The 25,365-nt window shown below is 37.8% G+C and overlaps 1 protein-coding gene across 8 annotated transcripts in view; it reads left to right on the top strand.

The window, feature by feature from the left end:
* Positions 1–25,365, top strand: part of tbc1d32 (TBC1 domain family, member 32) — a 116,422-nt gene that overhangs the window by 81,203 nt on the left and 9,854 nt on the right. For 6 of the 8 annotated variants that reach the window (XM_028440609.1, XM_028440607.1, XM_028440610.1 and 3 more), the window contains 10 exons: positions 466–585; positions 720–808; positions 7,302–7,424; positions 8,008–8,134; positions 10,263–10,356; positions 10,482–10,607; positions 14,267–14,350; positions 22,315–22,384; positions 23,808–23,929; positions 24,010–24,164. In XM_028440609.1, coding sequence (XP_028296410.1) covers positions 466–585; positions 720–808; positions 7,302–7,424; positions 8,008–8,134; positions 10,263–10,356; positions 10,482–10,607; positions 14,267–14,350; positions 22,315–22,384; positions 23,808–23,929; positions 24,010–24,164 — 1,110 coding nt within the window. The remainder of the gene's footprint in view (positions 1–465; positions 586–719; positions 809–7,301; positions 7,425–8,007; positions 8,135–10,262; positions 10,357–10,481; positions 10,608–14,266; positions 14,351–22,314; positions 22,385–23,807; positions 23,930–24,009; positions 24,165–25,365) is intronic. The other 2 variants (XR_003672999.1, XM_028440613.1) reach the window with 2 other exon arrangements.

Below are 25,365 nucleotides of genomic sequence, written 5' to 3' on the forward strand. Positions count from 1 at the left end.
AATGTAGCAAAAATGCATTAAAAGGAGCAAAAATATGGCAAGAAAAAGTGATGAAAATAGGTTAAAATATGACAAGTTTGGTGTAGTTGCAGAAAAAATTGTAAAAATAACCAAAAATTAGCTCAAATTAAAAAAATATTCCTTGTTTCTTGAAGGAATCTGGCGACCCCCTCCCAGTGGCTTGCGACCCCAATTGGAGTTGTGAACCACTGGTTTAGATAACTACTTCCCACAATGCATTTTGAACAGAGGGTCAACCCATGTGCAGACGTGGAGCAGTGGGAGGAGCAGGCGTTTGTAGTCAGTTTATCACAGGGAAAACGTTCAGGAATAAGGCGCGCTCTGATTGGCTCCTTCTGATAATTATGATGATGATTATCATTATTTATTTAAATAAAGTGAACACTTTTCCTGATGTTTCAATGGTTTGATTTTCTTACTGTTTGCTGCATGTTTTTCCTCCAGTCGTTCCTGTCGCTGGTCAACCTCCTGTCCTCCTCCCAGTCAGTGTGGGAACTGCTGAGTCAGCAGCCTTTAGCCAATAGGAGTGAATACACACTGAGGGAGGTGCCCACGTCAGTCCCTGTGAGTGTCCTCGCTGCACGTCTCCTTCCAGCCTCTAGAGGGCGTGTTTGCACTTCTTATTTCTGTTGGATTTGGATCCCACTACACGTTCCCAGTTTGACCAGGTTGACCAACGCAGTCCTTTGATTCTACAGGATCTGATCGACAGGTTGATCTCAGTGGATTCACAGCACAAGATTCATTCTCTCTTCCACTACGAGCAGTCACACACCTTTGGCCTGAGGTAGGACACACACACACACACACACACACACACGCTTTTCACTGGAAAAAGTGCGTGTGTGTGTCAGGGTTGGAGTCAATTACATTTTTCAATTACAATTACATTTTTCAATTAACCATGTTCAATTACATTTCAATTACTTTTACAGTCACCAGCCTTTTTTCCAATTACAATTAAATTACAGTTATTTTTTGTCCTCAGAAAGTCAATTACAATTACGTTCTCAATTACAAAATTTAAATTACAATTAATCACAATTCCTGAGCCTGAAATAAATAAGCTAATAAAAGTTAACCTTCCTCTTGTGTTAGCTTTCTGTTAGCATCTCTAATGATAACTGGTCCTAAATCAGCTGTAAAATACACTAAAAACAAATATCTATCATCTCATTTATTTCTTATCTATTTGTTTCCTTGTTAAGCTTCATAATCAATAAAAATATAGGTTTTAATATTTTGGTGTGGGCAGCTGAGCCATTTTTGTGTTGATTTATATATTTTTTATGGTAAAATGTGGGAAAGCTTGATATTAAACATATTGTAATAACTGTTAACTACATATGTGTAGAACTGTAACGTGGTTCCCCAGTATAGCGTTAAATTATAACTGGTAATTGGAAATTTCTGTAGAATTTTCATGGGAATAGACCTTTTTCACGACAACCGGAAGTGGCTCCTCCTGGTGCCGAGTCACTTCCTGTTTATGCGAGTTTAAGGGAAAATTATTTAAATTTTTTTCAACAGCGTTGCTCAACTTGCCAGCTTTTTCTTTCGCTGACGAGGAGGCAATCACAGCGGTGAATACCCAAACAAATATACTTGATAAATGGTATAAGTTCTTCCATGAAGAATATATCACAGCTATCACGGTCAACACACTGGTGCTGTATCACAACCTGCAAATGTACTAATGATTATATTTACTAAAAATATATTATCTGACAAATTTATACAATTTACCATCTTAGATGTTTACCTGTAGCAGCTTTAGCATAGCTAGCTTACCGTGAGAGGACAAGCTGCTGTTTCTGAGCCCTCTCGAAGGCAGACTCACTCTACGGTGGTGTGATAAAATTATTCCAGGGATGGAGACATGGAACAGCTCCAATTTTAAGGCGTCTGATGGTGGATCCGCTGACAAAATTCTCCTGAGTGAAGTGACGGTGTCGTGTAGAATACAGATTCAGGACCCTCATCCCTCCTAACTGCTTAGATCCACTGCCTCCTTTGGTCTGGGTCCGTCAGAAAAGTGCGGTTAGACATGTACGGCTGTTTTCTTGCCCCACAAGAGCAACCAGGAACATAAGAGCAACCAGGAACACAAGAGCAACCAGGAACACAAGAGCAACCAGGAACCCAAGGGCAACCAGGAACCCAAGAGCAACCACACTGAGAATGAGACATTTTTATCACTGTCTAACGCTAAAGCTATAGCCACAGGAAGTTGTTGTGCACCACTTCCGGTTCAAAATGCGGAAGTGTGAAAAAGGTTTATTACAATTCCAAAGTCAAAAATCTGAATTCAATTATAATTTATTTATGATTACGACAACAACTGATTTTTAAAATTACACTTAGAATTATAATTATGCCATATTTGTAATTAACTATCAATTACACAATTGCAATTGTAATTGACCCCATCCCTGGTATGTGTGTATACTGGGAGTACTGGTGAGTTTGGAGTGCTGAGTGACATTATGAGGCGACCGTGGCTCAGGTGGTAGTGGGTCGTCTTCTGATCGAGAGGTTGAGGGTTTGATCCCAGTACCTGACTATGTGTCGAAGTGTCCTTGGGCAAGACACTGAACCCTAAGTTGCTCCCAGTGGTCGACTAGCGCCTCCCATTGGTGTGTGAATGAGCGCTTTGGGACTGCTTCAGTGTGGGATAAAGCACTATATAAATCAAGTCCATTTATTGTATAGTTTAAGGAGTAGCAGCAGCTTCACGTGCACAGAAATCATCGATATATTACACCTTTAAAAACATCCTCAGACACTTTAAACACTTTTAAACATCACAAATCTACTTTAAAGGTGTGATATAAACACATTTATTCTCATTATAACTCAATTAATTCCAATTATGAAACTTCTAAACTCATGTAAACATCAAAACTCACTAATACATTTATAATGCATTATATCACACTTATAACACACTTATAACATATTTAAATAGTTATTCATCTATACTCACTTATATTACATTTATAAAGCATTATATCACACTTATAACACACTTATAACATATTTAAATAGTTATTCATCTATACTCACTTATATTACATTTATAAAGCATTATATCATACTTATAACACACTTATAACATATTTAAATAGTTATTCATCTATACTCACTTATATTACATTTATAAAGCATTAACACACTTATTATACATTTAAACATCAAAACTCACTTGTAAGACATTCATAGCACATAGGCTTCCAAATACCTCGAGTGTGTGTATCTGTTATTTTGGAGTAATTTGGTCATTTCCAAATGTTTATTTTAATTTTATTTCACCTAGAGTAGGGGTCTGCAACCTGCTCTTTGACGCTTTTGCAATGGCTCCCTATAACTTTCAAAAAATATTAAAATAATGAATTGTTATTTCTTACAGAGGGTATTGATTATTAGTTACATTAACTTCAAACAAAATTATGATAAACAATTTCTTAACCTAAAAATAAATCACATTGTGCAATAACTCTGCCTCTTACTTCACCTCCTGCACCTCTGTGGCTTTAAATCCCTGGTAAATAACTAAACTAACAAAGACTATACTCTGGAAGAAAATACAGATTTTATTTGTGTAGGGAAATCTTAATATGCATGCTTGATATGCTGCAAGGAATTAGCAATTAGCATACAGTATATTGACCATGTGTGACCATCAAATCCATTAACTTATAACATTTTTTGATATTATTTTAACTGTATATAATTTCATACACTGTATTGTCTTCATTGAGAAGGTTTTTTTTCGGCTCCAGAAGGACTTTAATCCGGTGAGATTAAGCAAAATGGCTCCTTTGAGAGTAGAGGTTGCAGACCCCTGACCTAGAGTTTGTCCAGAAGTGAAACCTATGGTTTTGAACTCAGGGTGGGAGGGGGCGCTAGCGCACCATCTTTATCTATTTCACTGCACAGCTCCTCACAGTGACGAGTTAGAGTCACGTGTGCGACCACAGCCAATCACTGCGCACACAGCCAAGCAGACACAGACCGTAAACACACGAGTGAGAGAGAGGAAGATAGTTCACAGGAGAGGGGGAGGGGCGTCTGAGCAGCTGTGCTCACACTGATATACTAGCAAAGCTCTCAAGTCTCACTGATTGGGTCTGATGTGAGTCACTGATGTGCGTGCATGCGCGTGTGTGTATACAAAAATACACATAATGACTCCAAAAAAAATATATTACAGAAAAATACACCAAACAAAAAATAATATATCAAAATTAGTAAAAAAAAAAACCCCACAACAAACACATTTATTATGCGCATAATAATAATAATAATAATAATAATAATAATAATAATAATAATAATAAGAATAATACATTTTCTTTGTGGACGCCTTTCACAAAACCCAAGGCCAGCTTACAAGCAGAGTCAAAATAGCAACAATAAAAACATAGAATTACAAAGCAGTAAATATAAAACATAAAAATGAGAGATTTAAAAAGGAGGTAGGTAACATTTTTACTAAAAACCAATTATAAAAAAACAGAAGTTTTGCAGTGTGGTGGTTGGAAATCAATGTGAGTAGGCTTGTTTGAACATGTGGGTTTTGAGACGTGATTTGAAGATGGTCAGAGTGTCAATGTTTCGGATGACAGGTGGGAGGGAGTTCCAGAGGTCGGGGGCAGAGCGGCTGAAGGCTCTGGACCCCATGGTGATCATGCGGACCGGAGGGATGAGAAGGCCGAGAGAGGAAGATGATCTGAGGGTCCGATTGGGTGTGTTTATGTGGAGGAGTTCAGTGAGATACGGAGGAGCGAGATTATGGAGGGCCTTGAAGGTTAGGAGGAGAGTTTTGTAGGCAATGCGGTGTGTGATTGGGAGTCAGTGGAGTTGTTGAAGAACAGGGGTGATGTGGTGGATGAAAGGTGTTCTGGTGATGATCCGGGCTGCAGCATTCTGAACCAGTTGTAGTTTATGTAAGGACTTTTGGGGGAGACCTGGGAGAAGGGAGTTACAGTAATCAAGACGGGAGGTGACCAGAGAATGGCAGTGCTAAATGAGGTGGGGGAGGGTCTAATTAAACCAGGGAAATTGCACACGCTATTTTTGCGGGTGCAAATAAACCCCTTTATAACACTACAGAGTACAGAGTATGTACACCTCTTTGTACATCCAACCTTCAAACACACACTCATTTGGCCACAATTGACAACTCTACTTAAGCTCCTCCCACTATATGATTACATGCTTCCGACGGGCACTGTACTAGTACATTTAGACAAACAACTCACTTATATTATATTCATAAGGCATTATATCACACTTATAACACATTTAATCCCATAACACACTAATGACTCAATCAAACACATTTACTAATTTGAACACGTAACACATTTTAACACATTTATGACACATTCAAACACTTGAAACATATTTAGTGTTTAAAGTGTCTCCCACATGTCCACAGTTTAAAAATCTACAATTTTTGAAATGACGATTGTGTTTACTAGATTCATAAGTTAATAAATACTAGACGCGGCTCCTTTTAGTGTCAAGCTCTACTTTGAGCTCCTCCTAACTACATAGATCAACAACTTTATTGCCATTCAGGAGAAAAAGCAGCTTCAAATGTGACAGAAACAGTCGTAGATGTGATTGTTTGGGTCTCATTTCCTAAGTTTCTGTTACCCCCGCATCATCACGGTGAGGTGTGTCCTTCTTCATGTGAAGTGTGACTAATGGATCCATGGGGTGGTCATCAGTCATGCTGCCAGGAGGATTACAGCTGCTCTGCTTCTAATTGGTCCAATTAAAGCTCACGATGCAGGATGGCATGCACAAGTCTAGTGAGCGTTAAGGTCAAAGGTCAGTCAGAGATTGTGGGTTGATCATTTTAATAAAATCAGATGAAGAAGAAGCCGTCCTGTTGTTCTGGATTTCATGAAGCGTTCAGGACTCCCTCCTCCTGTTGGAGAGTCACGTGTGCTCCGTGCTGCTGCAGAGTCAGAGGGACAACAGGACGCATACGGACCCCAACAACTGGCACAGAGACACGCACCTCATCCTGACCACCTGATTAGTTCTGTTCATGCACAATTTGTCTTTAATTGCCTAGAATGTGCTCTGAATCACGCAGAATAACCTGTAATTGTCCAGAAACATTTCTTTAATCATGCCGAAAAATAAGATGATCATAATCAGACCCAAAAAGCCTGGAAGTACAAAAACAGACTAGAAAAAGACTAAAAGCAGACCAAAATGACCAAAAACCCGAAAGTGACTTAAAAAAGACATAAATCCAGACCAATGAAAAAGACCAAAAAGAGACGAAAACAGAACAAAAATGGACTAAAAGCACCTAAAACTTATTTAAGACACTAAAAACCAAGCAAAAGGACCAATAAACAGACATCAATAACCTATAACGGCCAAATTAGACTAAAAACAGACTTAAAGGACCAATAAACGGTTCTAAAAGGACTAAATGCAGATTTAACTAAGAACAGCTTAAACAACAAGAGACTAAAAACAGAATAAATATGGACGAAAAGGAGTAAATGCACAACCTCAATGACTAAAACAGACCAAAAACAGACTAAAAGGACCAAAAACAGACCTAAAAGACTGAAAAACAACCATAAATGACCAATAACATCCAAAGCAAACTAAAAACAGACCAAAAACAGACTTAAAGGAGCAATAAACTGTTCTAAAAGGACTAAATGCACAACCTAAAAGACTAAAAGAGGCTGAAACAGAGCAAAAACAGACTAAAAGGACCACAAACAGACCTAAAAGACTGAAAAACAACCATAAATGACCAATAACATCCAAAGCAAACTAAAAACAGACCAAAAACAGACTTAAAGGAGCAATAAACTGTTCTAAAAGGACTAAATGCACAACCTAAAAGACTAAAAGAGGCTGAAACAGAGCAAAAACCGACTAAAAGGACCACAAACAGAGCTAAAAGACTAAAAACCAGTAAATAGACACAAATGACCAATAAGAGAGCAGAAGAAGAAGCTGTCCTGTTGTTCCTGGGTTTTATGAAGAATTGAAAGATTTGAAATGCCGGTCACAGTCACAGAACTGATCCTGAACCAACGGCTCTTTGGCTCTGGCTGTAAATGTTGTGTGAGAGAGCCGTGAACAACAGCCCGTGTGTTAGCGCCGTCTTTAGCAGGAGCTGAAAATAAAGCGTGAACATTTTCCTCCAGGGTTTTTCCTGCTGAACAAAGCTCACAGATGGCTCTGGACCACAGAACCACTTGGCCCTGATGTCTGTGTTTGTTTCATGGCAGACTGCTCAGCGTGCTCTGCTGTCACTTGGACTCATTCCTGCTGTTGGAGAGTCAGTACGACTTGTGCTCCGTGCTGCTGCAGAGTCAGAGGGACAACAGGACGCACCAGGACGCCAACGACGGGTACAGAGACACGCACCTCATCCTGAACACCTGATCAGTTCTGTTTATTCACAATTTGTCTTAAATACATTTTTATTCGCCCAGAACTTTATTCCTGCAGAATTTGGAATCGCGCAAAATGACCTGTAATCATCCAGAAAAGTTTCTTTAATCATGCAGGATGTTGCTTTAATCAAACAGAATTTGTCGTAATCGTACAAAATATGTCTTTAATAATGCAGAATTTGTCTTTATTCATCCAAAATTTGTCTTTATTCGTACAGAATTTGTCATTAATTGTGAACAATTTGTGATAGCGCAAAATGAATTGTAATCTTCCAGAAAACTTTCTTTAAACAAGCAGAATTTGTCTTTAAACAAGCAGAATTTGTCTTTAAACAAGCGGAATTTGTCTTCAATCCTGCAGAATTCTGCCTCGTTTGCTCGACTCCTCACACACATTATGCTCTCTCTGTTTATCCGTCACCAGTCTGAATGGCTTTAGCTGTCAGCGCTAACGACCGAAGCTAACATCCTGTCAAATCTGTACAAATGTGTTATTAGGAGTGTGTGAAATGAGGGAATCTCTGCCACTTGTGCTCAGTTCTCCGTCCCCTATCAGGGGGATCATGGTGGACGCTCTGTCCGTGGAGAGGAACCACGTGTTGGTCCGTGTGGGCGCGCTCGGCGGTCCGTCTGAGCGGAGGCTGCCCTCACGCTCGCTGCAGGAGGTCAGGAGCCTAATTTATATGAATGCAGAGAAATAGTCAGAATTCAAGTTATATAGCGTTTTCTATGTTGGCGAAATTTGAAATTACATTATTACCATTTGTGTATTTTGTTGTTCTATGTATTTTTGTTGTCCTTTTATGTATTTTTTGGTAATTTTGGATGTCTTTCTGAGCCTTTTTTTTCTTCTTGTGTCCTTTTTTGTATTTTTGTTATTTTTTGTGTATTTGTCTGTTTATTTGTAAGTTTCTGTAGGCTTTATTTCTGTGTATATTATGTTGTCCCATTGTGCATATTTCTCTCCTATTTCTCCTGTTGTCCTGTTAAGTATTTGTGTTGTTCTTTCGTGTATTTCTCTGTTTATTTGGGGTTTTTTTGTAGTCATTTTGTGTATTTTTTGCTGTCATTTTGTTGTGATACACGCACAAGTTTTTTGATTATTACCAATTTTTAAGCACCATGATGTTTTTTTAGCCTTTTTTGCATCAGTAGATTTAACACTGAATTGTCTTCCTGGTAAAACTTTATTTGAATTAAAATGATCAACATTCATATTGTATATCGCCATTTAGAGAAAAAATATCATTATATGAATTTTGGTCCATATGTGTAGAGTTGTGTGGTGCTAAACTCCGCCCACTCCTGTCCATGCTAATGTGTGCACTGATGAAAGGAACTCTAACGGCGGCCATTAGCATTCCTCTCGCCGCGCGCCGCCTGATTGCATCGGCGTGTTTTCACACAGACATCAATTATTTAACTGTTTACTCTGAAACTAAAGGAGAAATTAATTCCTGCAGAGGTGAAAGGAAGCAGAGGACATGCGAACTCCTTACTTGGCTTTTTTTTTTATTCTTAAGAACCGTTTCCTTGATACACATCTTCTCCCGTAATCCTTTTAGAGACACGTCAGCGAGGACGGGATGTGAGAAAAAACAGCAGGAATTGTCACGAGCGTACAGGCGAGGGAGGCCCGCCTTGGAAAAGCTCATTAGCATTTAGAGCATTTAATTTTCACACCGAGCCGGAGCTTATTCACAGCTCCTGGAAATGTGACTCACAGTCAGAGAAATGAGTTCAGCACGAAAGGTCGACGATAACAGAAAAAACAAACAAAGTCGGAGAGAAAGAAAGATTATTACAGATACTTTTTTTCATTTAAAATTAAGGAGGCAACTTTTAGACCCAAGCAACATATCTGTGGCTCACCAGCTTTTTGTGCATTTAAATAAACAACAAATGCTAGGAATGCTACGATGCATGTAGATATTTTTGATATATTTAAGAAAGTATAAATAGTATTTGTGGACAAAATATCTAGAAAATACTATGAAGGGAAGCCTTGAATGCTTCTCTTGGTAAAAAGAAACACAGTTTTAGATATCGTAGCCAGATATCCATGATAGCCATGAAGTATCCGAACTACAATAACATTCAAAAGTGACTTACATTCAGGTGCAACTCTTTTGGATGTTTTACACAAAAAAATATACATTTCATGTAAAGAAAAGCTGTAATTAGGTGGAACATAGAAGCCGAAAAATAAAATAAGACGACCATAATCAAACCCAAAAAGCCTGGAAGTACAAAAACAGACTGAAAGCAGACTAAAATGACCAAGAAAAACGTTAAAAAGACTAAGATAAGGGGTGTCCCAATTCGATATTGATATCAGCCAGAAAACGAATATTGGATTTTACCGGACTGCATCTAAAATCTCTGATATAGTATATTATATTATATTTATTCAATTGTAGAATACTGTAGATATTATATTGAAGGTTAAAATGTATGTGACCAAATGGTTTATAATAAATGGGTCAGTTTTTCTCATCATACTGACTATTGTTCAGACCTACCAGACTAAAAAACAAGCTAAAGGAACAATAAATAGACAGTAATGACCAATAACAGCCAAAATAGACTAAAAACAGACCAAAAGAACCACTTTTCCCCCTAAAAATTACATTGTTGTCAAGATGTTGTGTTTCATGCACAATGTGTTGAAGTATTTCAGCTTTTGATAAATGGTCACTGTTGTCGTTTAGGTGAAGTGGTGAAAAAAGTTGAGCTAATGCTGATGAAATAAAAACCAGTTTGTGTTATAACTGAGTGTTGTTATTTCCTCAGGGTGAACGACCTTATCCCTGGCCCATGTTCTCCTCCTTTCCTCTGCCAAGCTGCTATACTGTGGACCCCCCAGAGATCCACCAAACCCTCCAAGGTACAACAAAAAAAGTCTGATTTTGGTCCTTTTTGGTTCAGTTTTTCAAGAGTTCAAATAGTTTCAGTCTGACTCCTGTGGATTGAAGCTAACATTATGACATGATGTGATTGGTTCATTTGCAGACTCTGATATCAGCACATTTGTGGCTACATTAAAAATCCAACAGGAGGAGGAGAAGTGGTTGGAAAGTTGCCGCGACCAGTATCGTAAAGTCATAACGTCACGACCCAACGCACTGAGTGGAACAGGTAAGACGACACCCAGAGGCTGGCATCGTGTGTCTGCTAACGCTAACCTTTCAAACGGAACATTCCTCTATAGTTCTTTGAACTGAACCACTGGAAACACACTCATTAATATCCCAGATTCAATTGATTAGGTTAAAATTCCTGGGTGACAGACTCTCTGGAACGACGAGGGTAAAGGACCCGGGTAGGGTCCTCTCGTCTTGGGTTAGTGGAATTTCAGGCTTATTACTGGGCTAGTAATATTAGAAATATTGATAATAAAGATGATTGTCATGATGATGATATTAGTAGCAGTTAAAGGTGTAATAACAAAATGTTTCTGCGATATATCGCAATATTTCATCACGCAATTATCGAATCAATCCAAAAAATGTCCAAATTGTTTTTTTGGATCATGTTTGTAATGTAGCGTAATTTTGCTCCCCTATGGAGTAATGGCGCCTTTTCTGTTGTATTTTCCTTTTTTAATCGGTACCGTTGTAATAAATGTTGCACACTTGGACACAAAGGGACTTCCAGGCACACACGGGTTGTTTTAACTACCTTTTTAATCTGAATTACCCAGAAACGCATACATCAACCGCACCGTCTATTTAAAGGAGCTGTGTGATGCTATTTATCACCTCAAAAACATAGTATTTGAGGTTTATTTTCCCCAGACTTGCCTGTTTTCTGGAATTTTAGCCTCTGAAAAGTGACTTTCTGAGCAGTTCTAATAAACGGGCTGTTTTTGGGCCTACTTATGTATATTCATGAGTAGACGTGTCTGTAGACACTCGCTCTTGCGAGGGAGCGCTATCCACACTCGTGTTATTGTTTTCAGCCCAAAAACTGCACATTACAGTAAAACACATGGATATTTAAGCGGCTATTGTGATTGTGAGTCAGACAAACACTGTTTTGGGTGTGTGTGAGTGTGTGTGCACGCGTGTCTGTGCGTGCATCCTCCTCGTGTGTGTGTGTGTTCCAATATTACTGCAGGTCCCACATAAAACCTGAGTGGGTGCAATGTATATATACCCAGGATGAGTAACTCTATAACTACATTCATCATCACTTTCAACAAATAACTTTTAGCTTTAAGGTAAGGCTGGAACAAAGATAAATTTGGCCCTCAAAGAGTAAATAATGTAAAAATGAATAATTTCGTGTGAGAACCTTGCGCTAACGTAAATGCCCGGTCACGACCATGTCAGTGAACGCACCATCAGACCTTGTTAAACGACCTCACTGTTATTTTTTTTTTAAGAATTTAAGAACTTAAAATAATTAGAATCTGTTGTAGAAGCAAAAGTTAAACTTTTTTGAAAAATGTAATTTGACAGTTTGATTAACATTCCACTTGTTTTTGATATTTGTACTTGAAGTACAGTTAGTTACAATTTACTTGTTCTCGCAAGTTTAATAAACATTAAATAAATTGTATTTCATACCATTTTGTAGTTGTAAAAGTGAAATTTGTAATAATTGATATTGTGATATATCGTGATGTATATTGTATTGTTATCAGGATATATTGTATCATAACATGCAGATCGTGAATCTTATCATATTGTCAGATTCATGGCAATGTACACCCCTAGTAGCAGCAGTAGTCTTAATAACAATAATAGCAATAACAATGATTATAGTATTAGTGATAAAATTTAGAAAACGTTTGTTATATCAATACAAATTTAAATAATATAATATAAAATATAAAATTCTAAAATATAAATGAAGAATTGAAATAAATGGTGTAAACATGGCGGCGTTTCGTGTTAGTTAAGTCTCAGTTCAGTGAGTGACTGATGATAAAATAAAGACATACGGTAACTCTGAGCTTTTTTATTTAAAGCCTTTCACAGAAAGCGTTGATCCTCCTTCAGGCAGAGGGTTTGTTTTTGTTTGTCTCAACGTTTCCACGCAGAGATCCTCATTTGCAGGCACTTCTTCTCACACACTGGAAGCATTTCTACGAACGCAGACGTGGTGATTACGAGCATTCAGCTCAAAGTGCCGATGATTCACGGGGTTGTCTCGTTTATCCAAAGGGTTTCATGTTAACCATGTACTCGTCAGCCTATGGATGCTTTCATTTGTGTCTTTTAGTGAGTCTTTGAGGTGATCATTGTCCTCTGTGAGATGTTCATTAACCACACTTATGTGTTTGAATGCGTTCGTTTCCACGTTGGATTACAAGCACCTGCAGGCTTTCACACTAAAACATTCAGGCTCCTCTTTTATTGCACATGAATTTACGCTAATGAATCTAATTATAGATATTTTAATAAGAGCGAGGACGGAGACGCTCCCAGACATATCTGTAAATCTGTCACGATAAAGTCTGTGTCTTTAAAGATTAAAAGTACGCGGCAAACTAAAGCTGGATACGACATGGAGGAAGATGGAAAATGAAAAGGTAGAGAGAGATAAAAACTATCAGCAAGATAAAGAACACAAAACAAAATACTGTATAAGATGGTGTAGAAAAGAAGATGAAGAAGGAAGAGAAAACCACGAAGAACATAAAAAAACACTGTGCAAAGAAAATGAGCATAGAAAATGAAAAACTAGATGAAAAAATGTAAAAGAGGAATAAGTGGGTGAAGAAGGTGACAGAGATGAAGAAAAGACCTCAGAGGAAGAAGATGAAGTGTAAGTCAGAGGAGAGGATGAAGATGAGGAAAAAGTGTAAATAGAAATGATTTAAGTTCAAGTCGACCATTTTTCTTGAACAGTTTGAGCCCATTTTTGTTTATTTTTACCATTTTTCTACAACTTCACCAAACTTGTCATATTTCAACCTGTTTTCATCTGTTTTTCTTGCCATGTTTTTGCTCCATTTAATGCATTTTTGCTACATTACTCCCATTTCTGCCACTTCTGCATCACATTTCAATAGGTTTTATTCACATTTTTTCCACTCTCAAGACATTTTCAGCACTTATAAACCCTTTCCACCACTTTTCCACCTAATGTCACATATGTTGACCCATTATTTAACCTCTTTTCACCATATTCACGATTTGTCACGCCCATTATTTGCCAGTTCAAACTAACCCTCTTTACCACTTTTTCTGTCCATTTTTGCCCACTCTAGTTTGCAATTTGTAACCAATTTCTGTGGTTTTTAAAAGCTTTTCCACTTTAATGTTGTCACTTTTAACCCATTTTATTTCCGATTAGGATTTCCATTTAAGATGACTATAATAATAAAAATAATAATAAATGTTCCTGGATAACAGTGGATATTATTCAGATGAATAAATAAATGTGGTTATCACAGATTCATAGAACAATAGACCATCATTTTACTGACTTTATGGATGGACCCCAAAAATCTCTCCTTTATGCCCCCTTATAGATGGTCCTGTCTCCACATGACTGTTCTTCAATGTTTATGTCTGTGTTCAAACACCTTCAGCTACAGTGGGGGTCCCCGCTCTCTGGGACCTTTATTTTGGGGGTCCCCGGTCTGAAAAGGTTGGGAACCACTGATCTCGAGTCTTTCAATGAGAAATGTTGCTTTCTGACGGAGTGAAAAGCCTCTGGTGAAACTCTCTAACGTGTGTGTGGTCTTCATTGAGCCGTCGATCAGCTCTCAGAACAGGATCAAAGGAAGTGAGCTGGAAAATGGAGCCAACATTAATCCCTCTCCTCTCTCCGTCTGTCCTCAGTGCTCGCTGACCTTCTAGAGAAAGTTGTTGCCCATCTATCCAGCTCGGACGCTGACTGCTTCTTCTCTGCGGCTCAGTACAAAGGTCAGTGCAGAGAGGAAACACAGCCTCCACAGTTTAGTGCAGAGTAAACACATGAAGGCGCTCTGCGGATCACTGGAGTAAGACGCAGCCTGTGGGCTTTTGTTACTCGCTCTACAGAGTCCAGCTGATGGATTTTCAGATTAAAAGGTATATACTTTCAGTGGTTTTACAGTTGAACCTGAACAACAGGAAAATACTCAAATATATTTAATCTTGCACTGTATGGTAAGTTGACTTTATTATTAAGTCTATGTGTCTCCTTCTGTGAACAAATGTGATTCTACACAAAAATGGTCACAAATCCACAAAAATGGGCCTAAAAATCCTCCTTCAGACGCTATAAACCCAACCTGGCAACCAAGCTTGTTATGTACAGTAGTCTCACAATCACATTTTATTTCCTTTGTAAAGTTCAAGGAAGTAACGAAGCATATGTTAAGGTTTCATTTATTCAGACAACTCTTCTTCAGGCAATTTACTTGATCTCCTGACATGTTTTGAATGTCCTCTGCCAGACTTTGTCAGAACTGTCAGCTGATCACTTTGATGTTTCTTTTGATGTTTCCTTGATTTAAGCATAATAATTCCAGCGAGATTATTTTCGTCTTCTTTTTGAATACGTTAAGGTTTTCATTTATTAGACAACTGTTCCTCAGGAAATCCAATTTGATCTCTTGACATGTTTTGACTGTCAACTGCCAGTCTTCGTCAGAGGCGTCTGCTGATTGCTTTAATGATTTTTTTGACTTCCGTAATAATTCCAGCAAGATCATTTTTTAATAATATGTTAAGGTTTCATTTATTCAAACAACTGTTCCTCAGGAAATCCAGTTTGAATCCACTGGAATTAGTCAAGGAAACATCAAAGGAAACATCAAAGCAGTCAGCAGAACCCTCTGATGAAGAGTGGTAGTTCACAGTAGAAACATGTCAGGAGATCAAAGTGGATTTCCTGAGGAACAGTTGTCTGAATAAATAAAACCTTAACATATTGTTTAAAAATCTTGCTGGAATTATTACACGGAAGTCAAGGAAACATCAAAGCGATCAGCAGTCGCCTTTGAGGAAGACTGGCAGTATATTTATTTATTTGACAGGGACAATGCAGTCAGACTCAGTTACAGCAAAAGATGCAACTGATGTGATGCATACAAAGTGTATAGCTAATGCTATTTCTCAACTCCTGTCCCTGGTTGAGCTTCTCTCTAGATACAAAATGTATAAAAGCACAATCTTAAACACATATGACCTTATTTACAGCAGTGATCTAGCATTTATACATTCCCACATTCAGCTCACACAGATACACTAGCTCATCACACCGCACTCGCACTATTAAAAACATAATTTACTAGTGGGTGCAACTTTGTTGTGTTTTAAGCCACAACTTGAGCCTGGACGTAAACAGTTTAAACTGTGTGATGCATGTGAGATGGGTAGTCAGTGAGTTCCACACTGACCAAACGTGGTCCTACGGCTGGGGACTGTGTAGTTATTGCTGGAGGTGCTACTGGTGACTCTGTTGCTGCTTTGTCTCTGTATTAATGAACTTAGTGGCTCTGGTGAAAGGTTATTGATGCATTTGAATATTAGTTTAATAGAAAATCATTTATTAAAGCTTTCAAAACATAACAAATTATATTTCTTGAGTATACTGCAGTGGTGATGGTGGATTGTTTTTTTTAGCCATAATTTTGATTGCTTGGTTGTATAATGAACCAATGCCCTTTGTGGCTGAGGGAGCTGCTTGGCACCATGCTGTCATGCAGTATGATATGTGGGAAAAGATCATCCCATTCATGTCAACAGTTGACAGTCAAATCAATAAATAAATGAAGCTTTAACATATTATTCAAAACAAAGACGAAAGGAATCTTGCTATAATTATTAACAAGGCAGTTTTCAAATAATACGATGTTCAAAAGCTGGGACACAGATACCTTAAAAATCTCCTTAAGTACAATAATGAAATCTTGGAAAACCAAAGGATGCAGACGCTGCGTTGCCAGGTTGGTTATTTCCCTCCCGTGCCTCTCTGTGCTGTGTGTAGTGTACTGTATTTCTCACTGCTCTGCTTCAGAGACGTTTATTCCATTGTTTTTTGTCTTTGAACCTTGAGGGGACATCCGTCATGTTTCCCATTTGTGGGAATGTTTTAAACACTTGTTTCACAGCCAGAGGCCTAAACAAATTCATCCAGAATCAAGCTAGGGAAGGAGAAAAAAAGATGCTAATTAGATAAAAACCTGGAGAAACAAATAAACATACATTTCCTGGAGCTACTGAAGCACTAATGGCATATTTTTAAAAATCTCATTTTCAACAAAATGCGGCTCAGATATGAAACGTGCATATAAGATGATGTATTCCCTCGTGTGGCTTGTGTAAGATCCTCCCAGCGATCAAAGTGCGACCCAAACTCATTACGTTCCACACACACAACACACACCGTGTAATTGTTTTTTATGTAAATGTGCGGCCTGTGGTAATAACATAATAGTGATGTTTAACATAACGTGTTTCAGAAAATTACAGCTCTGGAGCGTAAAAGTATGAGTGATCAATTCTGTCATGGAAGTTCCCGGTTTGAATCCAGTGAACAGGGTTAGCGTTAGCTAAAAGAGCGTTAGCCAAACTCTCACTTGTAGTTTCCTGAAAATGTCATATATCTAGTTACATTTACTCAGGGCAGTGATTCTCAAACTTTTTTGGTGTTTCTCACTCTAATAGCAAACAAGTAAAGTCATATTTCATAATAAATCAAAAATCAAAAACTAAATTAAACTTACGACCTACATAAAAATCAAATGTAAACATGCAGCAATCAATCAAAAATACAGGAAATAATGAAACATTGTTTACAATCTGTGACAAAAAGCTTAAAAAATCCAAAAAGTCAAGTTTGTTTTGTTGTTTGATGTAAATCGTTACTTTTACACTTTAGTTCAAAGTTATATTTTGTTCCCGGTTGCATATCTAACGCAGTCTAATAATTTAATGTTCTTTTCATTTTTAGGCTATTCATTATTACTTTCTTCATTAGTTTTGTTTAGTGTTAATAATATTTATTGTCAATGCAGAAAGGTTTTTAAGAAGATTGGCAGGAAATTAAAAATTCCCTCCTGTTTGTCGCGCCCCACCTGTCATACCGCCATTCGCCACCGGGGTGGGGTGCGGCCCACACTTTGAGAAGCACTGACCTCGGGTGACCATATTTAGGTTTCCAAAAAAAGAGGAGACCTATATTGACCTCGTCATATATACTTAAAGCACTCAATGTTTACCTGAATCTACCTTGTAATGACATAATAATACATCATGTTTATATAGCGCTTTTTTGGACACAAGTCGCTTTACAAAATTAAGGGATTATTCTTTCACTCCACACTTAGTGGTGGTAAGCTACTGTTGTAGCCACAGCTGCCCTGGGGCAGACTGACGGAGGCGAGGCTGCCTCCCACCACCACCAAAATATTATAAATAAATAAACACGTTATTGTCCATAAGGTTTAAAAAGTAATTTATCTCTTCATAACAAAGACAAAAAAATAATCTGGAATGATTTGTTGTACATAATAACGATCTGTCCTGGAAAAATGTCATATAAACCTTCTTAAAATCTCTCAATCATTGAAACAATGAAACATCTCCTAAAAATGAAAACGATCACAAAAAACTCGAAGCTTCTTAAACATTAAATAATCATTAGATATTCACTTCAATAAATAACTGTGAAAGTTTTATTCATTCAGACAACAACTTTTACTTTGATCTCCTAACATGTTTCGACTGTCAGCTGCCATTCTTCTTCAGAGGTGTCTGCTGATCGCTTTGATGTTTTTCCTTGACTTCTGCGTAATAATTCCAGCAAGTTATTTTTGTCTGCTTTTTGAATAATAAACATAACATGTTAAGGTTTCATTTAGTCAGACAACTGTATTTTTCAAGAAATTTACTTTACGAGAGAAAACATCAAAGCGATCAGCAGACACCTCTGTAGAAGACTGGCAGATGACAGTTGAAACATGTCAGAAGAGCAAAGTAAATATACTGAAAAACAATGAAACCTTACTGTAAAAGGTTCCCATCCTTAATTCCACCACAGGTTCTTGACTTGTGGTTTGGGGCCCAAAAATGGGTCTCACACCCATTTATATTTTAAACTTTTCTTTTCCCATCTTTGACAGCAGAAGTTTGGTTTTTCAAACTAATAATAATAAGAAAAGTTGGTTTTATATACTTCTTATATTGGTGTTTTTTCTCTTTAAAATGCATTTAATTTATTTGGAATTATACCTGCACTCTTTTTAGATTGTTTGCTTCTTCTCAAATTCTTTTTTTCAAAATAAAATCTGTGAATCATATATCACTGTTTCTCAAGCTCTGTTTGCAACATTTACTCGAGTATGAAGGTGAGCCAATACATTCAAACACAAGTATCCGTGAATAACACTTCATTTGGGATTTTGAAAACAACTGTTGGAAAATGGTATCATGGAAAACTTTGGATGATGCGATTAAAAGTTTATTAAGGTTTATTTGAGCCGCTGTAGCGCGTGCTGTTGGGGATGATAGATGCTGCTTTCTCTACTAATGGCTCTCATAACAATAAGTTACTCCCTGAGGCTGCAGCTTTCTTTATTTTCAATATTACTTTCACACTAATTCATCTCAACTATTAGAGGTCGTCCCCAGTCTGCAAACCAGATTAACTCTGAGCAGCAGCAGCAGCAGCTTCCAATATTACCGTACTCTCACAAGCTCCTCAGAAACAGCGGGCGGGCCTTGTTAATCTAACCCTCAAACCTCCTCCTCCTCCTCCTCACTGCAGCTTCAATCACACGCCGCACAGTGTAGAACACAACGTTTCAGAGCAGAGACGAGTAACTTTCATCACAGCACAGACACGAACATGATCTGAGGGTCACATGATCAACATTAATGTCGATCAATGATGTCAGCATTAGATCAATGAACCAATCAGAGCATTAACAGGAAACAACAAAGGCTGTGTGTTTTTGTTGCCCTTTTGTGTAGTTTTTTCATCGTTTTGTGTTTTTGTTGTCCATTTCTGTTGTTGTTTTTGTTGTCAGTGTGTTTTTGTGCATACTTTAGTTGTCCTTTTGTAAAGTTTCTTCTTAATTTTGTGTTTTTTAAATCTTTTGCATGTTTTTGGAGTCATTTTTTGTATTTTTCTTGTTATTTTGTAAATTTTTCTTTTTTTGTTTTCATTTTGCATTTCTGTTGTAGTTTTGCTATTTTTGTTGATGTTTTGTTTCATTTGGTGTGTTTTTGGAGACATTTTGGGGGTATGCTACGAAGCTAGATTATTATGTCCTGGATTCATCTCAGTTAGCGGGCTTCACCTAACCAAACATTCCCAGTCAGAGAGAAGCTGTCCTACAAAGGTCGATAACAACACGCTAATTTAAGCCAAGTGATTTCAGCCTGGCTATGTGTGCGCTCCCATAAAAGGGGTGGAGATTGCAGCGTCTGACCAATCATTACAATGGAGAAACCTGGCAGAGCGAGTGTCTTTACAATGAAGGAACGGCTTATCATCGTAACGAGAGGGTATCATGTAAAAATCTCTTTTTCAAGCATTAAATTATGTTAATGTGTCATTCCCTACTGGAAAACATACCTTCAGTGTTTCTCAGATTGATTAAAATATTTTAGCCATTTTCCTGCTGTTTTGCGCGAAAGGGACGAGGCTCCGCCTTGGGGACGAGGCCCTTCCCCCCTCCTATGTTCTCTTCTTTAGTTCAGCACACAGCACCCGCCTCTGCAGATTTAGCTTTTGATTTACTTACTTTAAATCATTTTCTATGAAACCCCTGGCTTATGTTGTCTGTACTCATTTATGTACGCATTTAAAAAATAAATAAATAAAAGCTCCTTCCCCTCCCGTCACTGTCTGTATAGCAGCTAATGTATTGTAGCGAGCTTACACTGTACCATTCTTATAATACAATATTCCGTGTTTGAAGGGGGAGTGTTCGTGGGTGTGTCAGACAGGATAGGAGTTTCTTAAAGAGACAGAGGTGAAATCAAAATATCATGAACAGTTATTTTTTATATTTGTCTCATTTTCCAAACAATTGTGGGGAGCATAGTTATTTGAGTATGCTATAGAATGGTACTATGTACCTGAAAATAACATGATACCCCCCTTTAAACAAATATAATGAATTCAAATTCATAATGACAGTGAAGAGCAACAGTGTTATTGCAGCTCACCAGGAGGCGGAGCTTTTATACTTGCTCAGATCTGATCCACTTCATAACTTGGTCCCGACCAGGTTAGGTGTTGCTTAAGTTTAAAATTATGAATAATTAAAATCCATAATTCAGACCAAAAACTATACTGTTGTTACAGAAAAATGCAGGAATGAGAGAACCCAGGCAGGAAGCTGCTGACACCGAAAGCGTGAGATTATTCATTTTATGAATCCATTAGATGATAAACAGCAACAACACACACGCGTTTCTATTCAAGTAGACTTATTTATCACACACTGGGATGAGAGCACATTGTTTCACTGTAGTATGTTCCTGCTGATGTGGTCAGCCTCACTATAGCGTATGAATGAATGAATTCCCCCATCCATGCAGACAGAAGCATAGGCTTCATCAGCTGACTGTAGATCAGTCCATCAGTCATCTCCTTCATGGTCAGACATCTTCTTTCCTAAAGGATGTCATCAGTAAATGAAAGGATTGCACCAACCAGGATCTTCTATCAATGGGCAGGTCGATTTCTGAAAAAACTGATTGGTCAGGAGGCGGGGCTTTAGCACTGGCTAAGATCCTAGACAGATTCCAGATCTCCACTGATCCCTCACACACCCTGCACCCCCACTACACTCTGCTGCCTTCAGGGCCCAAGTACAGGTCGCTCCCACTGAGGACAGAGGGTCAGCTACAGCTTCCTCCGTCTGTTAAACAGCTGATCGCACACAAAATTTCTCACTTTTTGCCATTTGTTTCTAATCTATTGTTATTGGGTTTTTTTTCAACTATTTATTAGTGAACTCATGAGTTTTACTGTGTGAATGGATATGTACTGTGTTTTATTGGTTCTGTTTCATTGTTGCTGCACTGGTGCTCTGATGAATAAAGTATATTTTAATTTGAGAAGTTACCATGGTGATTTAACGCCGTAAGATGTTAGCAAGCTTCGTAGCACAGCACGCACTGATTAAATCCTGGAAGTTAGCGCGATAAGAGGTCATCTAGCTTTGTAACATACCCCCTTTGTGCCTACTTTTGCTGTTCGTTTCATTATTTGTGTATGTTTGTAGCTGTGTTTTGGGGTTTAAATTCCCTTTTCATGTTTTTTTTAAATATATTTTCTTCTGTTATTTTGTGTCTTTTTGTTATTGGTGTGTTTTCGTGTGTACTTTTATTGACCTTTTGTATAGTTTCTTAAATATTTTGTGTGATTTTGGAGTCATTTTTTGTGTTTCCCTTGTCATTTTTTAAACTTTTTTCTCATTTTGTGTTTTTCTTGTCCTGAATAGTTTCTTCATTATTTTGTGTTTTTTAAATTTTTTTGGAGTTTTTCTCGTTACTTTGTATATTTTTCTTTCATCTTTGTTTTTATTTTGCGTTTTCTGCTGTTGTTTTAGCTATTTTTGTTCTGGTCATGTGTGGTTTTGGGCTAATGTTCTGTGGTTTTGTGCATACTTTTGTTTGTTTTGTATGTTTGTAGTCATGTTTTGGGGTTTTTAATTCATATTGTGTATTCTTGTTGTCTTTTTCTTCTGGTATTTTGTGTTTTTGGACTCATTTTGTGCGTATTCTTTGAGGGCTTTATTTTTCAAGCCTATTCTACAGTGACAACTATTAGGAGGACAGGCACAGATGACGGAGACAGAAACATGGTTCTTTCTTGTGAAGCTCCCGCTAGCAGCACTAACTGCAGCACTAACGTCTCCTCTTTTAACCACCTTGTTTAACAGCGGAGGAGAAGCAGCTCCAGAGCGTGGTCTTATCATCTGTGGAGCAGCTGGGGATCCACACCTGTCTCAGGTAAGACGTTTGATAAACTCCTGTGCGCGTATTCACAAAGCATCCTAGGCTAAAAGTAGCTCTTAGTGATGAATCTTAGAATTCCTCAAATTTTAAGATTTTTCTTATAATTTTTCTTAGTTAGGATAAAAGTAATTCACAAAGCTTCTTAGGCCCGAAGAGAGCTCCTAAGGTAGTGAGGAGGACTTTTAAGAAGCCTAAAAGTGTCTTAAACACACAGAAACAGAGAGAAAGAGGGAACAACGTATTGATTAGCATTACTAGTTACTTCATTAACAAAGTTACTATTTTAATTACTTACACCAAAAAGTAATGCGTTACTGGAAAAAGTCACTTTTGAGTTACTTAGAATTAAAGAATGTATTATTTATTTTGGGTCATTTGTGTCCATACAGCTTCATATTAGTGCTGTAATAATATAATAATCCACTGTTGATCAACTGCTATAAAACAACCATAAATGATGTGCATATAAAGCACAAAACAAAACAGCTGCTCCAAAATTAAAACAGTAATTTTTCAGCCTTAACACAGTAATGTAAAGTAAGCTGTGCATATTCCAGGTACACATTCTGCTGTTGAAAATGCTTATGAAAATAAATGTAGAAAAACAAATTCAGAGCATTTTTCTCAGCTACACAATGCTAAACATATCAGGCTAATGAGCTGCTGTTAGCAGTGACTCAGCAGCAGCGACAGGCTTCTTATTAACAACAACATACCGTGCAATAGTTTGGCTGACCTGTTCCTGGATAACAGTCACAGTCCTTTAAAATCCATCCACAGCGTTAGCTTAGCTTCACTGATGCATCTTTTGGAGACAAACATAATGCATGTATTTCCACTCTGAGAAGCTTGTCCTGTTCTCGCATTGACTCACCATGATTGGCGCACGTGATGTAAACAGAAACACGCTGACAATGCTTCTTCTTCTACTGTTTTACCGTGTTTGGCACGGCATCCCGCAAAAATACAGTATGTAGCGCCACTGTAAACAGGAAGTACACTGCAGCTAGCAAAGTAACGGACAAACGCACCATATTGTAACGGTAACTGCGTTATTTCTTTAGAAATATGTTGCGTTACAGTACGAGTTACTGTCAAAAGTGATGTTACTACAGTTGTTACAGGGGGCATTTTGAGTATTTGTGTTGTTTTATTGTGTGTTTGTCTATTTTGTTTTTGTGGCTTTGTGTGTTTTTGTTCTTCGGTGTCATTTTGTCGTCATTTAGTGTGCTTTTTGTTGTTGTTTAGTGTGTTTTTGTTGTCATTTTGTGTATTTCTAGAGGTTTTGTGTGGTATTGTTTCTTTTTAAAGTTATCTGTTTTCTCCATATTAACCCAACCAACCCTAAAATGTTTCATTTTATGGTCTTTTTTAAAATATCATTTGAACAATCCAGCGTTTGTTGTTTTATGTCCAGGTACGGTCATCAGCTCCGCCTCCTGAGAGACGACGCTGGCGCCTGTAGTGAGCTGACGTTGCTGATGAAGCACGTGAAGCTCTTCCTGTCCACACAGAGAGTCACACCCTCCTCCAAACTCCGTATCCTCTACATTCTACTACCACAAGTGCTTCAGTGTGTCATTAAAAACACTGCTTAGGCTTTTTAACTCCGCCCCCAGTCACCCAGCACCACGGCTATCCAGGACACGATTGGTTGGCGTCCACAGTCTTCCTCCTTATGGCGGGAAACGCTGAGCGCTCGTTACGGTTGTTGCTCGACCTCTCGTCTCTGCTGACGTCAGCGTTTATCTGGCCTGCCAGGATACATTCCTCTGTGAGTTAAATTATCTCTAGTTTCATTACTCTGTGAGTTAAACCATTTAACGTTTGTCTCGCTTTGTGTTTCAAACTTTTGTCTGTGTGTCGACACTCCCAGTCACTCCCAGTCACTCCCAGTCACTCCCAGTCCTCTGTAGGACGTTTTCTGTTTTTATATTTAGTACTCAGATTATTTTTAGTTTGTTAGTTGGTCGCTGATCTGTTTGGTTTATTCCCTCACTGTTTTATGCTCAGGGTTCTTGTTAGTGTGACTTTTTCGAGGCATTTTGTCTATTTCAGTTGTTGTTTTGTGTGTTTTTGAGTCATTTTCTTTGACTTTGTCTTTTTGTTGTTGTTTTGTGTGTTTTTTGTTGTTGTTTTTTTTAGCTATTTAGTGTATTTTTGTTGCGTGAGTTTAGAGTTGCTGTTTTTTTTTTTTTTTCTGTAGTTGTTGCTGTGTTTTTAGTAAGTGTTTTAGTTGTCATTTTGTCTATATTTGTTTTGTCAATTTGTGTATTTTTGTTGTGTTTTTAGAGTTATTGTGTGTTTTTCTGTTGTTGTTTTGTGGGGTCTTTTTGGAGGTATTTTTTGTATTTTTGGAGTTATTTAGTGTATTTTTGTTGCGCGCATTTAGGGGGTAATCTAGATGACCTCTTAACGCGATAACTTCCAGGATTTAATCCATGTGTGCTGGACTACAAAGCTTGCTGAAGCTGAATCACTATGGCAACTAGTCTTTCACAGCTAACCTGGTCCCGACCAAGACTTTCTCTAGCTTAAATGTTAGCTAGTGATAAAGTCCCGCCTCCTGACCAATCAGATCTCTTAGAAAACGAGCTGTCCAATGAAAGGTGATGTGATCACGTCACTGTGTAGATCTGATGCGACTGTAAAAAAAAAAAGATGCTGACAGGAGAGAAATGTGATCCTTTCATTTATCGATGACATCCAATAGGAAAAATAAGATTTATATCTGATGAACTGATAGAGATGTAAATAATATAAACTATAAACATATTTGAACTTATGATGTAGATCTGTATGAACACAGGATCACAGCCACAGTAACACGTTAAAAACAAAAGAGAAAGTGTTTATTCTCCGTTTATAATCTCACAAATGTAAACATTAACACTCATTAATTCCTGCATTAATAACTTTCTGCTTTTACTGCAGCACCAGTGGTGTTTTGTGTCTGAATTATGAAATTTAATTCT

This window comes from Gouania willdenowi (genome assembly GCF_900634775.1).
Source record: "Gouania willdenowi chromosome 24 unlocalized genomic scaffold, fGouWil2.1 scaffold_320_arrow_ctg1, whole genome shotgun sequence".
Classification (NCBI taxonomy): domain Eukaryota; kingdom Metazoa; phylum Chordata; class Actinopteri; order Blenniiformes; family Gobiesocidae; genus Gouania; species Gouania willdenowi.